The following is a 17,039-nucleotide window of genomic DNA, read 5'->3' as shown; positions in this document are numbered from 1 at the left end:
AAAATTCCAGCTATTTGGCCTTTTATTGGAAGCACACACCTGGAGTATGAACTTTTAAACTACTTGGTTTTAATCTTGGAATTGATGTGTACTGCATTTCTTGGATCATAAATCACATTTTTATGAAATCCCAATCTTACTTTCTTTATGCCCAATTTTTTTACCATCCAATTCTCAAATCTTTGTTTCAGCCAGTCTTAACTTCGTGTCATTTTGTAAATATTTCATCATCTTTCACATTCCCATCTCTTTGAACATGCTGATTTCTTCTGTCTGGAGTGCCAATAATAATATGATTATAATAGTAATTTTAATTTTCATACAGAGCACTGACTCAAATCTAGAATGTGTTTGGTTCTAGGTTCAGTGATCTTGCCATCTGATCAACTGGCTTGGGTTATGGAATCTTACTTCCTTGGCTTCCTCCTTTCTTTTTTCATTCAAATTATTGCTTTGCTATTTAAGAAACAACTTGAATATCATCTGTCATCTTTGTAAAACTTTCTGTAAGCCATCTCAGATATCCCTGGTCACCCTTTCCTCATTGTTTTTCTTTTAGAACACCTACAAATTCTATTGCAATTTGGCTGTGTAATTTATCCACCCTGCTAAACTCCTGAGTTCTTCAAGGAGAGAAACCTAGATTTAGATTTTTTCCTTTGTTCTTTCTTGCCCATCACTCATGAGTGCTCAGTGAATGTGGAGGGACTGTAAGTCTTCTTAAAACTTTATCCCAGGCTATGGAAAATGGCTCACTTTCCTGCCTGCAGCTAACCATTCATATCTGGGGTCAGGGAACAGATGGCAAGTTTGAAAGGGAGCTGGAGGTTTGGAGAAAAAGGCAGCAGGAGGTAAGAAGTGCCTTATGACAACTTCAGTACGTCAGTGGTTTAGCCCTGCTTTGTTCATTATGGTGGCCTCTAGCCACATGTGATTTAAATTTAAGGTAATTAAAGAAAATAAAAATTCAGTTCTTCAGTTGTGCTAGCCACATTTGAAGTGCTCAATAGGCTCTTGTGGCTAGTGGCTACTGAGCAGCTTTGATAGAGAACACTACCATGATTAGAACTTGTAGTCATTACTTCAGTAAGCATCCTTCGTAGTCCTTTAATTTCCAGATTTTTATAGTAGAATGCAAAATTAATGTTTAAGGCAACACACAGGACTTCAAAGGCATTTTTTACTTGTCTGTTGATTTCCGTCTATGTCCTTAGATACCTGGATATATCTGCTTCTGCTGTTATAGATCAGTGCGTGGAAAATTTTTTAAAAACCTCATTTGATTAGGATATAATAATATTTTGAGCCAGTTCTATTTTCTGATTTCCATAGTGATAATCTTTGATATCCTAGAAGTAAATCCTGTTTTTTTAGTATGCTGGGAGATCTCATTACTTTGCATTTTTAATTTGTTTATATTAAATGTCATCATTTTCATTGTCAGTGAATACCTGATTAAAAACTTCTGAGATAGAGCTTCTTTAAGAAAGTAATAAAATAAAAACCATGACTTAAGGGAATTCTTCTGGATTTTTTTTTTTTTTTAATTGGTGGGGTGAGTGCAGGTTGTATAAAATGGTGCTATAAACTTTTCATGGATTTATTGTGTGTTCATATTATGCATGTTGTGGTAGTCAAGCTGGGAAGGAAATGCACCAAAGAAAATAGCCATGGTTTTGAAGTGGAGAATGAGAGTGGGTTACATCATCAGAAAGTGTTTTGGCTTGCTTTGGCTGCCTTAACGGTACCATTGAAAAACATGAAATCTGCGGCAATTTGTGTGTGAATACATCAGGACAAAACACTGGATGTCAAACACTAGATGTCAGTGTTGTAGTTTTGACATGTTCCCAGGAGTTTGTCATGATTTTTCTGCTTTTAATCACCAAGATATTTTTTATTGACCCAAACTTTTAAGCCATCTTGCCTCCTTACATTTAGTTGAATACTCACTACAGGAAGGACCTTTTCTAAGAATTATTTATTTTGTTATTAGTTTCTGTGTAATGCTACTGACTCTGAAGAGTAAAACATATATAATATTAAAATAATATAGCTTTCAGCTAACTATATTCTCCAAACTTTGTTTTCCAGTGTACTTTCCAGGGTACACTGGTCCTAGGAGATGCTTCTTGGGGAAAACTTCTGTGGTCCTGGAATAAAAAAATTCAGTCTTCTATTGAATTGGTTAATAGTACTGCCAGCTTTTAATTTAGATACCTTTTTTTTTTTTTAGTGTTATGGGCAATAATAAGGCTCTTATATATCAACTATATTTGTATGTTAAAGCCCAGAGTCACAAATGTGTTCAGATTTCTTAAATTGACCCAGTGTATAAGATACAGAAAAAGCTTCAAATTAAATGTTTTCATTAATTTTTCTCTTTATTAAGAAATATGCAGCTCTGTTAGCATGATAGAATTGCAAGTGATTTCTTGTTTTTAACATTTTCTTTTACACTGTTGGCACTTTATGTTTTAAGATCATGCTTTTAAAAAATGTGAAATGTTATTTTTCTTTGTTATATAATGTTCAGTTAATTTTTTGAAGATACTTTAGTTTTACTCATGTTCGAGATTCATTTTTATATAGGCATGTTTTTATTTCCTACTTTCTAATTTGTCATAAATTTTTACTTGAAATGTATTAATGTTTTACATCATTTTTTGTTTCATGAATTTTCAGCACTGAAAAAATAAAGGTATTATGCCAAAATAATGCACAAATTGCAAGTATTGTAATCACCAGCTCCATGTCAGCGGTCACCATTTTGACAGCAGAGGCTGTTGGATTTGTTCCTGCTGCCTGGGTCCTGGGTTTGGAAGCCGCTGTGATATCCCGTCTATGTGGCTGGGCTGGGTCTCTGGGAGCTGATGGCAATGGGAAAGACAGTCCTATTGCTCTTCATCATTACTGTAGCTGTGGGACTCAGAAAAGTACCCCCCTTGCAAAAATGAGGACAGGCAGAGCACCAGGAAGGGTTCCGGGGGCCTTGGCAGCCTCTGCCTAGGAATATTAAAGTTTAATTTGCTTTTACTCTTAGGTTCTATAGGAAGCTGTGGATCGGAAAAGGACCACTTTTATTCTGATGATGATGCTGTAGAAGCTGACAGTGAAGGTGATGCTGAGCCCTGTAACAAAGAAAATGAGAATGACAGAGAATCAAGTGTTGGGACTAATACGGGCTGGGCAGATGCCATGGCTAAAGTCCTCAACAAGAAAACTCCTGAAAGTAAGCCTACTATTCTGGTCAAAAATAAGAAGCTGGAAAAGGAAAAAGAAAAGTTAAAGCAAGAAAGACTAGAGAAAATAAAACAGGTGTGTTTCACCAGTTGTCTTGTAGATTATATTGTCTAGGCTAGCTCTAATGTTGATCACACTGTTTCTTGCAGTGTTTGTCCAATTAACTTTCCAGTTTTTAACTTGCTTTTTATGTGAAGGTGGATAACTAAGGTTATGTTTAGGAATTTAGTCTAAATTATTCCATTGAGCATTTTCACTTTTTAATCATCTATGCAAAGGCAAAGTAATAGAAATGTAAATGCCGAGGAAACATCTTTTTAAAATCAAGTAATTATACACATGGTGGTGATTCCTGAGCCTATTTTATTTGTTTTAGCTGTCTGCATGCTGACTTTATTAGGTTGTGAACTAAGAAGCATGTTAGTTACTTTTTTTTTTTTTTGCCAAAACTTATTTTACAATACGAATCTGTGAAGATGTCATAACTCAAGGATTGGTTGTAGTTCTGAAAATGGATTATTTCAGTGTTAGATACAAATCAGTGTTGGATAAATTTGAATTCATTATGCTTTTGTTGAACTACTGATGACAGATATTAGACTAGGTATAATCTATTAATTAAAGGTCAAAAGTTATACATAAATTTGTTGTGTATTATAAAAGCTAAACATCCATGATAAGGTTTTCGTATCACCTGTACTTGATGATCTCCGTCTAAAATACTTGGTTACTAAAATAAGCGTTTTTTTTTTAATTAAAGAAAAATAACTTTCTACAAATGTACTGGCAACATAGAAGTACTAATTCCCAAAGTCACTTCATAGGTAAAAATGAAAGAAACGTTAAGTTTGAATTGACACGTATTTCTTTTTATGTTTACCATCTCCTTATCTTGTTTCAAGATGTATGTTTCTTTGTTCTTAATACAGGTTGCTCTGTGTGAAAGGTGGAAATTTTTAAGTATTGCTCTTAGAAACATGGCATACTCTATTATTAATTCAATATTCTTATTGTACTTTATTTAAGATAAGTTTTGTCTTTAAATCTTACGGATAGCTTTTCAACTGAAAATTTTGAGTCTTTGTTTATTATCTGGCAAATGCTAGAAGAGGCTTCAAAAATATCAGAATATTTGATTTCCTCTGGTCCCAGAGTTCTAGTGAGGGTAAGAACATTTTGAAGCCAAGAGGAATGAGTCTGTAACTCTGCTCTAGGCCAAAACTTTGAGGACTAGAGATGTTACTGTTTCCATAATGCATGAAAGCACATGTATTGATACCAGAAACAAGACTTGGCAGCTACAAATGCTCTTTGTGTATATTTCTTAGAAGAGTATATGTAATTATTATTTCCTAATTTAACTATTACGGTTTTCCAATATATCAGTTACTTATTTCTAATCATAAATACAAAAATAAATTTCAGAGTTAAAAGTGTTTCAGAATTAAGCATACATATTATCCTTTGAGTACTGAATATAATTAAGAATTGACTGTTTCAAACTTAAAAGCAAGATTTTTAAAATAAATTCCTCTCATAATCTGACAGTGAATTTCATGACCACTAAAATGAACTGTCTCGTTAGAAGAGGAATCTATTTCTTTAGAAAGCTATCAGGCTAATCTTTATATTGAGTGCAAGAATTTGGTTTTACTCTGATTAGACACTTTCATTAATACAAAATGAGAAATAGATGAGTAAAGGCAAGATAAAAAAATTTTAATAAAAACATTATCTTTATTACTGGTTTTGGTGCTTGCCAACTTCTTGGTGATTAATTCATTATGTCATTATATTTGATATTTGGTTAAATGTTGGCCTGAGAAGGAGACATGAACAAGCAATGTTATCAAATCAGATTCCTGGGACCAGGATACTATTTAAAGATGAGTTCAAACTAAATTATGTTACCTAGGGGATTTTCTTATTTCCCACCTCCCCTTCTGCTTCTGTACCGTTTGCTATAGCTTACAACTGATTAACCATATATGGCAAGAGTATTGGTCAGATATGCTACTAGAGGAGAAATGGATTTAAATGATTTTGTGCATAGAACAATAGTCATTATATAAATATCTGGATACGATGCTGTTCTTTTAAAAGCTGATACATTTTCTTAATAATAATTCTGATGACCGAGGAAGTCATTTTCTGAAAGTAAAGATAAACTTTTAATTTTCAAAGAGGATAGTTTGGAATCTTCCTTATGCTTCCTTCTGATGATCTGGTGATGGCAGAGCAGGCATGTGGCTCCCTCACACCCTATCTTGTACTGCTTTGCTGAATATGCTGGCAGCTCTCCAGGCCCCTGCTGTCAGAAGGCCTGACAGAAACTCACTTTGTGCCTCTCGCATGACACGCTGAGTGCTAACCACAGGCTCTCGAAGCTGAACCCCTAAAATTGTGTTTTTTAAAAAGTCCCTGACAAACTAAGCCAGAATGATTTATTACCTTCACCCTTTCACAGAGTATCATACCAATGTTTGCTACACTTTCAGAAATATCTAATATTCTTTCACATAACAATATTTATAACGCAGCGTGATAAGAGGCTGGAGTGGGAAATGATGTGCAGAGTAAAGCCAGATGTTGTCCAAGACAAAGAAACAGAGAGAAATCTTCAGAGAATTGCAACGAGGTAAGGCAGTGTTTTTGCCCTTTAAAAAATAAGTAGACTAAAGCTTTGATAGTGATTCTATTTTTGACCCCATTTGATTCTTAAGCTCAGCCTTTCTCAGAGCCAAGTGATATATATCTAAGCCTGCCTGTTCAACACTGAATTCAACCAAAGATTTTCCAGGTCTCGTGAGGCAAGAATATAATGTGCTAAGTGTATATTTGGTATGAACCTATTTCAGATCATCTTGTTTTTATAGTCATGAGAACTGTGTAATCAGACCTCTTACTGCATTTCTCTTATGATGCTTGTCTAAATTTATGGTACTCGATGATGATTTTTATCTTGCATTATATTTATGGCATAATACATTACACATTACAGCTATTTCAAGCTATCTTTTTACTCTGCTTATTTAATCATTGGCGCCAAACATTTACTTGATGCCCTCTGTGTCCAAAGACAAATAGGATATGGTGGCTGCTGGGTGGTCCTTGCCTGGTCATCTGTAGGAATTACAGTCTCTTTGAGAGTAGAATTGTGTCTATGTGTTGGGAACATAGAACAGGAGATTGTCTGGGAAAGTTTGAGAAAGCATTACAGAGGAGATAACATTTGGGCTGCTACTAAAGAATGTAGCAGTTACATTTAGCAGAATTACTTTTAAATTCTTGTTACCTAAATTATTTTGGTCATTTTCTAATCCATCTCAATGTTACACAGTGTGATAGCGTGGTGTGGTGAATAAGAGCATCAGTGATAGAGCCAGACTGCTAGGTTCAAATCCTAGTACTGGCTCTTACTAGCAATGTGTCCCTGGGCATGCTACTTAATTTCTTTTTCTCTCAGTTTATCTGGAAATAGAGGATAATATACCTAGCCTATAGGGTTTCTTTGATAATTAAATGGATTAGTACATACACAGAGCTTAGAAAAGTACAGGCTCAGTACATGAGAGTGAGTGCCTCCTAAATTTCATGTCCTAGGCACCTCCCTTGCCTCACCCTGGTCCTGTCACTACTGTGAAGGGTCTGGAATTTTACTCTCCTTATAAGCTCATAAGCTAGCCTGTTTAAGTTTCCTGGATGCTGGTAGAAGACAAGACACTTTGGGTCAAAGACAAAGGACTTTATTACTCATGGCAAAAGCAGTAGCAGAGCTTCACGTTCTCAGTGTTTCCTTTGTCCCATAGAGGGAGTGCAGGTGTCCCAGATGGATGCCCGGACGTGCAGTATGTTGTGTTGTAAGAGCTGGAACACTGTGCTTGGGAATCTGTCACTTTTATACTGATAGGTAACAAGCCTGCTCTTTGTCTGGGGGGAGACGTTACCTCATTCCTCAAGGTTACTTCCTACAAACACAACCCTGAGAAATGGCCTGGATAAAGAGCAGTAAGGTGCATTCATTCTTGAAAAATCCAGCAACCATATACAGGGATGTGCAAAGCCCAGTAATTATTGGAAGAGGCAGATTGCCTCTTATTAGGGCAAGAAAATTCATAGATTGCAGAATTTTAGAGCTGGAAGGGATCTTAACGATATAAATCAATGCTATCCAGGAGAAATGAATGTGAGCTACATTCATTTGTAATTTAATATGTAATTTAAAATGTTCTTATAGCCACAATGAGAAATGTAAAATGGAAGAGGTGAAATTAATTTCAATAATATTTTATTTAACTCTGTATTCAAAATATTCATCATGTAGTCACTATGAAGCAGTTATTAATGAGATTTAAGGATTCTATTTTTCATACTGAGTCTTGGAAATCTGGTGTGTGTTTTCATTTACAGCACATGGCAATTCAGACCAGTCATACTTCAAGTGCTCACTAGCCACATGTGGCTTGTGGCTCCTGTATTGGATGTTGCAGGTCTTAATTTTCAGAATTTATCTTTGAATGAACTCAAATAAATGCAGAATGTAGTTTTTAAAGTAAGTCTTTTTTAAAGTAGGATTTTAAAATAGTTTCATAACACAAGAGTTACAGATAACGTAGCTAAATACTTTTTAAGCTACTCAGGTATTATTTTTCCAATTTACAGATGAAATTGAGATCCAGAAAAATCTTTCCTGGAGTGAAGCACAAAGTTATGTACCAATCCACATTTGTTATCTGTTTAGAAATTTATATTCATTCATTGAAGTATATATTAATTTTTCAGATGTATTTATCAAATGTATTTAACCACTTATCCAGCTCTTTGAGTACTTGTTAAATGCTTGCCTCTTTTCTAGACAGTAAAAATACATTTTTCCTATCCTCAGAGTTTGTATTCTAGTGTAATTATTTAACTACATTGTTCTGGTCATTTTATATTCTATAGGGGTGTGGTGCAATTATTTAATGCTGTTCAGAAACATCAAAAGAATGTTGATGAAAAGGTTAAGGAAGCTGGAAGTTCTATGAGAAAGCGTGCTAAGTTGATATCAACTGTTTCCAAGAAAGATTTCATCAGTGTTTTGAGAGGAATGGATGGAAGTACAAATGAGACTACTTCAAGCAAAAAGAAACCAAAAGCCAAACAGGTAAAACTTTTATATAGGATTCGGTGTATAAGACTTCCAGCTCTAAAACTAGAGTCTTGAGATGGAAAAGCAGACTACAGAATTACAGGGTTCTTTTGTTCCCCCAGATTTTATTAAAATTTCTCCATGCCCACAGCCTTTAGAGATAGGGCTTGCCTCTCTCCTGTCTGAAATCCTGCCATTTTGTGCATTTTGAAGAAGAGAAGCCTGTGTGAGCCACAGCTTTAATTTCAGACTTTACCCATAGAAGTAATTGTGATGGTGTGTAACTTATAAAATATGAAGAATCAGAGAGTTTTAGGAAATAATGGTAGAAAGTCATTCTTGCATTGAGGCATCTTTAGTGATGTTTGGTTGAGAGATTAAGAGCATAAATACTTTCTATGACCTTTGGCATGAGAACTTTGCTTTTCCAGCCCTTTTGGCCTGTGGACCTCAGTAGTTTCTTTCTTTCTTTTTTTTTTTTTGAGACTGAGTCTTGCTCCCTGGCCCAGGCTGGAGTGCAGTGGCACGATCTCGGCTCACGGCAACCTCCACCTCCGAGGTTCAAGCAATTCTCCTGCCTCAGCCTCCCAAGTAGCCGGGATTACAGGCGCGCACCATCACCTTCGGCTAATTTTTGTGTTTTTAGTAGAGACGGGGTTTCACCATGTTGACCAGGCTGGTCTTGAACTTCTGACCTCAGGTGATCCACCCGCCTCGGCCTCCCAAAGTGCTGGGATTCCAGGTGTGAGCCACCGTGCCCAAGCGGTAGTTTCTTTTTAATGAAAGTGAAAGGTTTTGAAATGTGCTTTAATTTTGCAAGGGGTGGGTTTCTATTGTTGTCGTTTTAAAAAGCAAAATATGTAGTTGCATTTTGATGGCTTGATTTCTGTTGCCAAAACCAAAGGTTTTTTAATCAGTCAGGACTTTTAATCAGTCAGGAAATGAGAGTTTCTGTCATAAATTTTGTTTGTATTTTGGGAAAATAATTGAAACCCGGGCAAGAAGAGCATTTAGGAATTTTATGCTAGCCTAGGGTTGGAGCATTTTTTAAAGTTTCTTGATTAAGTTGATATTTTACCTAATTTCGACAAAAGTTTTTGAATCTACTTGTCTCTTAAAAATCAAAGGGCTCAAATTGTATATTTATATAATAATAGTTCTCACTAGTGCTGCTATTTTAAAGTGTCTATCAGAAGTACTTGTAACTACATGAACACTGTGTTTGGGGATTTATACGTTTTAGTTCAAAAGCCTTAATAGGCTGTATTCACACTAGTAACATTTTACTGTAAGAGTTAGAAAGATTCAGCAGCATTGGATGGGAAAGAACTAGTGGGAAGATGAAGGACTTATTTTTTTTTCTTTTTCCTATTGATTTCAAAATACCGTTTTATAGAAGCACATACTTTTGCTTTGGGATTCTTCTTTCATGAGTTATGAAAATGCACAACAGATTCTTTCCACTGGCATTGTATTTTTTTCTTAGCATTTGCACTTGCCCTTGACTTTGTTTTTTTCTACTTCAGTGATCACAATATTTGTAACTCTGGGACAAGGTCAAAAATTGCTTGAGACTTAAGCCAAAGTGGTTTTGCTCTAAAAGTAATTTGTTTCTAGAACACCCTGCCCCATGCCACCAATACCTTGACATATCTTTTTCTTTTAAAAATATGTGTTTTCATTTTGATTGCATATTTATGGAAAAACAGATTCCTTTTTAAAAAATTTTACTTGAGTTTGCATCTGAATAACTATGAAAGTACCATACTATTTGAGATTGGATCAGTTGTTGATATAAAACATGTTTATTGGCTGGATGTGGTGGCTCATGCATGTAATCCCAGCACTTTGGGAGGCCTAGGTAGGCGGATCATGAAGTCAGGAGTTCGAGACCAGCCTGGCCAACATGGTGAAACCCCGTCTCTACTAAAAATACAAAAATTAGCTGGGCATGGTGGCGCCCACCTGTAATCCCAGCTACTCAGGAGGCTGAGGCAGGAGAATCGCTTGAACCTGGGAGGCAGAGGGTGCAGTGAGCCAAGATTGTGCCACTACACTCCAGCCTGGGCGACAGAGCGAGACTTCATCTCAAACAAACAAACAAACAAACAAACAACCATATTTACTAAGGACCTGTTTCTACCAGGTGTTATCCTTGTGTCCTTTAAAATCTAACAATTAAGATGGACAATGGACAAATGACTTCAAGTAAATAAGTAAGCAAGATTAACTTGATAGTAGGCAAATTCTAAATTAGTATGTCGAGTACACGTTAACATTAGTTACACCAGTTTTAACAAAATGTACATTAAGTGGCTACCCCTGTGTGGGGGGAATTTCAGAGTAACTTTGTACTATTTATTTAGAGCATAGATCATCATATGAAATAGGTGAACTTTAAATGTAGTTCAAGGGAAGGCAGGGTGGCAAAAGTGAGCGTAGATTTGGTGTGCCAAAGTGCTATTCAGAATTGTATCACTGATGAATGAACTAAATAAAGGAAGATATTAAGTAAGTAGAAAACAATATTTGCCATTTTTTTCTTATATTTAACCTTGTCCTAGCACCGTAGCTATTGTACTCTTTCCTCATAGATGTTCCTTCTCTCATCATAGAATGGAACAAAAGAAATCTTACTGTTGTCCCTTCCCTGGGCTGTAATGATATTCAGAGCACAGATTTTTAAATTCAGTATTCCTAATATTGTGAAGTCTCTAAAATTAGAGGTCACCCCCATATAAACTAGATTCACTGTCAGCTATCAGGATACCAGTTTGGAAACACCTTCATTTTAATGATTTCAATTCTTTTTTCCAGTTAAATGTGTTACTCAGTTTTGATGTTAAAGTTTTATGTTCAATAACCAAAAGAGGCAGGAGTTTTATATTAAATATGGATAGAATTGTAATAATATAACATAGGTTATATAGGTTGAGCCCATTATAGTTAACCATACTTTAGGAGTGGTTTTGGTGTTTGGTTTTGGTTTCTCCTAATGTACACATGGCTTGGGAATTTATTTTAAAGAGCACTTTTTAAAAAAATAATTTTTATAGAACTTTCATGTTTCTTCAAGGTATAAGAAACAGACATTGTGACAAATGTTTTTTAACTGTGATAGGGCCCAAACAAGTCATTTTTCTTTTTCTTTCTTTCTTTTTTTTTTTTCTTTTGAGACAAAGTCTCTGTCTGTCGCCCAGGCAGGAGTGCAATGGAGTGATCTCAGCTCACTGCAACCTCCACCTCCTGGGTTCAAGCGGTTCTCTTGTCTCAGCCTCCTGAGTAGCTGAGATTACAGGTGTGCATCACCATGCCCAGCTAATTTTTGTATTTTTAGTAGAGACAGGGTTTCACCATGTTGACCAGGCTGGTCATGAACTCCTGACCTCAGGTGATCCACCTGCCTTGACCTCCCAAAGTGCTGGGATTACAGGCATGAGCCACCGTGCCTGGCCAAACAAGTCATTTTTCTTAGAATCTTTTCTGCATTAGAGTTTTATTATCAAAGAAATAGGAGCACAATGTGAAAAGTGAATTTATGATTAAATAAAATAGCCACTGCCCTTTTCCATTCTTCTCTACACCTTGACAACTCTTAGTTCTTTCTTCTGATATTTACCTCCATATCTTAAATAATATTTACACTATTTCTTTATCAATACTAGATACTATCTTTTATGGAAGATAAAGTTGGTTTTTCTCACACCTCTCCACATTCTGTCCTTCCAACATAGTATATTAAAATTTCTTATATGAGATTGAATACTAGTATTCAATGTGAATATTGTTCACTGCTGAGCAAAATACTACACAATAATAATACTTACTTTCTTCAGCTTTGTTACAATTTTTATTTTCCTGGAGTTATCACTTGCCTTTTTTTTTCTTAGTTTTGTATGTGCCAAAATCCTTCCACACTCTTCAACAGAACTGTTAAACCCTTCTCAGTAGTATATTTCTTGTGGTCATCCGCTGCTGCTATCTAAACTGGTTGTTCTTTACCTACTGTGCACTGTCATTTTGCAACATTGCTTTATCCCCTTCCTGGGAATTCCATTTGCCTCTCTCCTATGCAGTGTCCTCTGTTTTTTGAACTAAATGTCTTCTTTTCTCTTGGCTTTCTCCTGCATTTTAGTGATGGCACAGTTACCGGCATTCTGGGAGAGAGTATAGGTGTCCTAATTTTTTATTGATATATTGGCCTGATAAATGGCTTCCAATATTTGGAAAAAGGGTTTTTGCAGATGCAATTAAGTTAATGATCTTTAGATGAAGACGTAATCCTGAATTATTTGGGTAGGCCCTAAGACCAGTGACAAGTTTTCTTAGACACATAGGAGAAATTTGACAGACGGAAGCGGAGCAGGCAGTGTGACTGTGGAGGCATAGGTGGGAGTGATGTGGCTGCAAGTCAAAGAATGCCAAGAAACACCAGAAGCTGGAGGAGACAGAAAAGGATGGGTTCTCCCCTGAAGCCCCAAGAGGGAGTGAGGCTTTGCCAGATATGGGCATCTGGCCTCCAGAACTGTGAGAGAGTAAATTGCTCTTATTTTCAGCTACCTAGTTTGTAGTAATGTGTTATGGCAGCCACAAGAAACTAATAGAACATAGATGTCCATGTTGGAAAGTAATTTTCTCTCAGAAGCTTGAGAGAAATTTTTTCTTTTCTGTCTCCTTCCTTCCTTCCTTCCTTCCTTCCTTCCTTCCTTCCTTCCTTCCTTCCTCCCTCTTTCTTCTTTTTTTTTTTTTTTTTTTTTTTTTTTTTTTGCCATTGAGAGGTTCAGTGCTGTTCTGCTTTCTGATTCTTTTCTTTTTGGAACCTTTTAAGACCTTCTGTATCCCCATTCTTAAAACATTCATACTGACTGATTGGTAGTCACTAATTTTATTTTATTTGTATTTTTGTGAGATAGGGCTATGGAAAAATATACTGTTAGTGGATGTGAGAAGACATAAAAAAAGAATGATTCTTAGCCAATAAATAGAACTTTGGGGTAAAGTGTTGAATGTTAAATTCAGTAGAGATTTGGTTGTATGAAATGAATCAGATCACCACATATTTCATTTAGAAACAAGAGAAATCCTTTGCCAAGTTGTTTTAGTAGCTGTTCTGGGTGGTACATATATTGCTCATGAAATTAGAAAATCGTAAGGTTGGAAAAATTGTGATGTGGGGATATTCATAGGAAATGTGATTCTCGGGGGCAATGTACTTTAGAAGAATGTAAGAAACTTAGCTTTGATTTTTAAAATGGCGTGAAGTAAACATGGTAAGAGGGAAAATGCCTGCTGGTTCTCTGGTTTTTCAGATTCCTTATAGTTTTCTTTCCTGTTTTCTTCCATGGAAGTTGGAATGTAGGATGTTTGCTAATGAGTGGGGAGTTAGAAAAGGAGATTCTGAGAAAGTAGGTTGGCATCAGATTTGAAGTCTTCTATCTTCTCTTGAGGAATCTGGACTTTATTCTTTACACATTTGGAGGCCAGTGCCATAAGGTAAGTGATCTGGTCAGATTTGATTTTTCTGTCTTTCTCTTTTGATTTATTTCAGCTTTTATTTTAGACTAAGGAGGTACATTTGGAGGTTTGTTACAAGGGTAATATTGTGCAGTGCTGAGGTTTGGGGAATGATTTAATCTGTCGCTCAGATAGTGAAGATTTCATTATTTTTAAGGAAAAGAAAGGGCTGAAGGATGGAAAAGTCAGAAGACCAATTGGTGGAAGACAATTGCCATAATCAAAGCAAGAAGAGAGAACGTGAACTAAGATTGTGTGGGGTAAAGTGGGTTGGGGTGAAGGGAAAAGAGGAATCAGATTGGAGAAGCAATTTTAAGGTATAGATTGACTTGATGTGCGATTAACACATGTAGAGGGATATGGGAGAGGGAAGAGTTGTTAATTAACTCAGGTTTACAACTTGAGAGACTCAGAAAGGGTGACAACTTTCACTAAAATAGAGAATATAAAATATGGAACATGTCTGAGAGGTAAAGATTTTTGGAGGCAGTGGCTGCTCCAGGTTATATTCAGAAATGAGAAGGATGACAGTAAAGATCAGGTTAACAGCAACAGTGCAGGAGAAGCGTTTGGTTAGTGCAGGAAATAGCATGGCTAGAAACAAGGAGGCAACCAGAATAGCAGAGTATGGTGAGGCCACCTGGGGCAGGAGCTGATGAGTCCTGTATGTCTTAGTAGGGTTCCTGAATCTTTAAGAACAATTAGCTTGTTTACTGAGTCAGGGAAGATGAATAGTCTATTTTAGAGAGTTTTTCACATGAATAAATGTAATTATCTTCTAGATTTAAAGAACTAATTTTCAGTTATCTGGAAGGAATTACCTAATCCAGAAGCTGTAATTCCTCTCTTGGATTGAATACAGGAAGCATCATCCCAGTTATATATCAACACGTGGCAAGGCATATTGACCAATATCTTGATGTTGACCCCGAGTGATTTTTATTTTATTTTATTTTATTTTATTTTATTATTTTTAAAGAGATGGAATCTTGCTATGCTGCCCAGCCTGGTCTCGAACTCCTGGGTTCAAGCGATCCACCCACCTAGGCCTCCCAAAGTGCTGGGATTGCAGGCATGAGCCACCATGCCTGGTGACCTTGAGTGATTTTTTAAAATATTACATTGTATTTAGAACACTGTTTAAGGAAGCAACAAAAACATATTTTTTAAAAAAGTTTTATAAAAAATGTAAGCTTTAGCTCTTAAAGGATTAATACCTCTGTTCCTCTATTCAAAACATGTTCCTATCTAGAGTGATTTATTTCTCAGTATGTTAATCAAGATTTTATTAATGTAGAGGCATTAATTTTTTTTCCTTAGCTTTCAAAGTCATAATTATTCCTTTTGCTGTTTTCTTGAAAAGCCGACTAAAATTCAATCAGATTTCTTGGAATTTAATTCTGTTACTTTAAAGACTGGACAGAAGCAGACGTGATGTTAAATCTATGAGTCTCTAAGGAGAATATATTGGCTGGTGTTAGGAAAGCATTGGGTATATGTTACTTGTACTCTTGAATTATAGACTTTCTACAAGGTTTTCATTTACTTGAAAGTGCCAATATATCAATTTCAGGTTTTTTGTTTTGTTTTTTTGTTTTTTTTTTAAATAATGAAACTGAAATTATAATTTTATAGTAAGGGAAAATGCTAGTTGGTTTCTATTAGAAAGTGATTTACTGACCAGGCGCAGTGGCTCATGTCTGTAATCCCAGCACTTTGGGAGGCCGAGACGGGCGGATCAGAGGTCAGGAGATCGAGACTATCCTGGCTAACATGGTGAAACCCGTCTCTACTAAAAAATACAAAAAACTAGCCGGGCGAGGTGGCGGCGCCTGTAGTCCCAGCTACTCGGGAGGCTGAGGCAGGAGAAGGACGTAAACCCAGGAGGCGGAGCTTGCAGTGAGCTGAGATCACACCACTGCACTCCAGCCTGGGCAACAGAGTGAGACTCCGTCTCAAAAAAAAAAAAATAAAATAAATAAAATAAAATAAAATACAAAAATTAGCTGGGTGTGGTGGTGGGGGTCTGTAATCCCAGCTACTTGGGAGGCCGAGGCAGGAGAATCACTTGAACCCAGAAGGCAGAGGTGGCAGTGAGCCAAGATTGCGCCACTGCACTCCAGCCTGGTGACAGAGCAAGACTCTGTCTCAACAACAACAACAACAAAAGAAAGTGATTTCCTTAGTGATTGCTGGACAATAGTTTTCAATAGAAGTCCCTAGGAAAAAGAGTTACCGGAAAAGTCCAGGTACTTATTTATTTTTTCTGATTTTTGTGATATGAGCACTTTAAATGTCAAACATAGAGATAAGGTAGGGTACTCCTCTATTTCTCATTTATTTATCATAAATGGCAACCTCGTAATTTCTTCATAGGTAAATAGTTAGTGGTGAGAATGCTTCCGAAATACCTGACCTCTTAGGTATCTTGCAACTTACACCCAGACTCCAAATTGCTATGTACCTTTGAAAACATGCATTTCTTCTGTTTCTTAGATCTGCTGAATTCTTGCTTCCAAAGACAGAAGCCTGGAAAAGGAGGAATTCCTCACTCAGGTCCCTTCATGGGCCTCCGGCAATTTTCAGGATTTACTTTTGGTTTTATTGAGGCAGGATCTCACTCTGTCACCCAGGCCGGAGTGCAGTGTCGTGATCTTGGCGTACTGCAACCTCTGCCTCCCATGTTCAAGCAATTCTCATGCCTCAGCCTCCTGAGTAGCTGAGATTACAGGCGCATGCCACCACGCCTGGCCTTTTTTTTTTTTTTTTTTTTTTCGCATTTTTAGTAGAGATGAGGTTTTACCATGTTGGCCAGGCTGGTCTCAAACTCCTGGCCTCAAGTGATCCTCCCACCTCTGCCTCCCAAAATGCTGGGATTACAGGCTTGAGCCACCGTGCCCAGCCAGGATTTAGCTTTTAAATCAAGTTGGGGTGTGGAAGGCAGGCGAGCGGGTAGAGAAAGATGCTGTCCTTAGATTGCCCCTGTATTGCAGGACAACAGTGTTTTACTCTCACGTAAAGCTGCTCTAATAGGAATGTGTGGAATCCTAATTTTGTAAATAATTCAGCTTAATGTTTGTTTACCGAAAATGCCTAAATAGAATTTAGGCAAAAGTGAGACTCCATGTTTGAAATGAGAATGAGCAGGATT

General features: G+C 36.6%; 1 protein-coding gene across 2 annotated transcripts in view; it reads left to right on the top strand.

Annotated features, from left to right (window-relative positions):
- Positions 1-17,039, top strand: part of RRP15 (ribosomal RNA processing 15 homolog) — a 44,732-nt gene that overhangs the window by 12,379 nt on the left and 15,314 nt on the right. The window contains exons 2-4 of one of the 2 annotated variants that reach the window (XM_025394523.1): positions 3,053-3,318; positions 5,784-5,881; positions 8,188-8,389. In XM_025394523.1, coding sequence (XP_025250308.1) covers positions 3,053-3,318; positions 5,784-5,881; positions 8,188-8,389 — 566 coding nt within the window. Of the gene's footprint in view, positions 1-3,043; positions 3,319-5,783; positions 5,882-8,187; positions 8,390-17,039 lie in introns of both variants that reach the window. The other variant, XM_025394515.1, reaches the window with a different exon arrangement.

Source organism: Theropithecus gelada, chromosome 1 (assembly GCF_003255815.1).
Source record: "Theropithecus gelada isolate Dixy chromosome 1, Tgel_1.0, whole genome shotgun sequence".
Taxonomy (NCBI): domain Eukaryota; kingdom Metazoa; phylum Chordata; class Mammalia; order Primates; family Cercopithecidae; genus Theropithecus; species Theropithecus gelada.
This window is presented reverse-complemented; position numbering and strand designations above follow the sequence as displayed.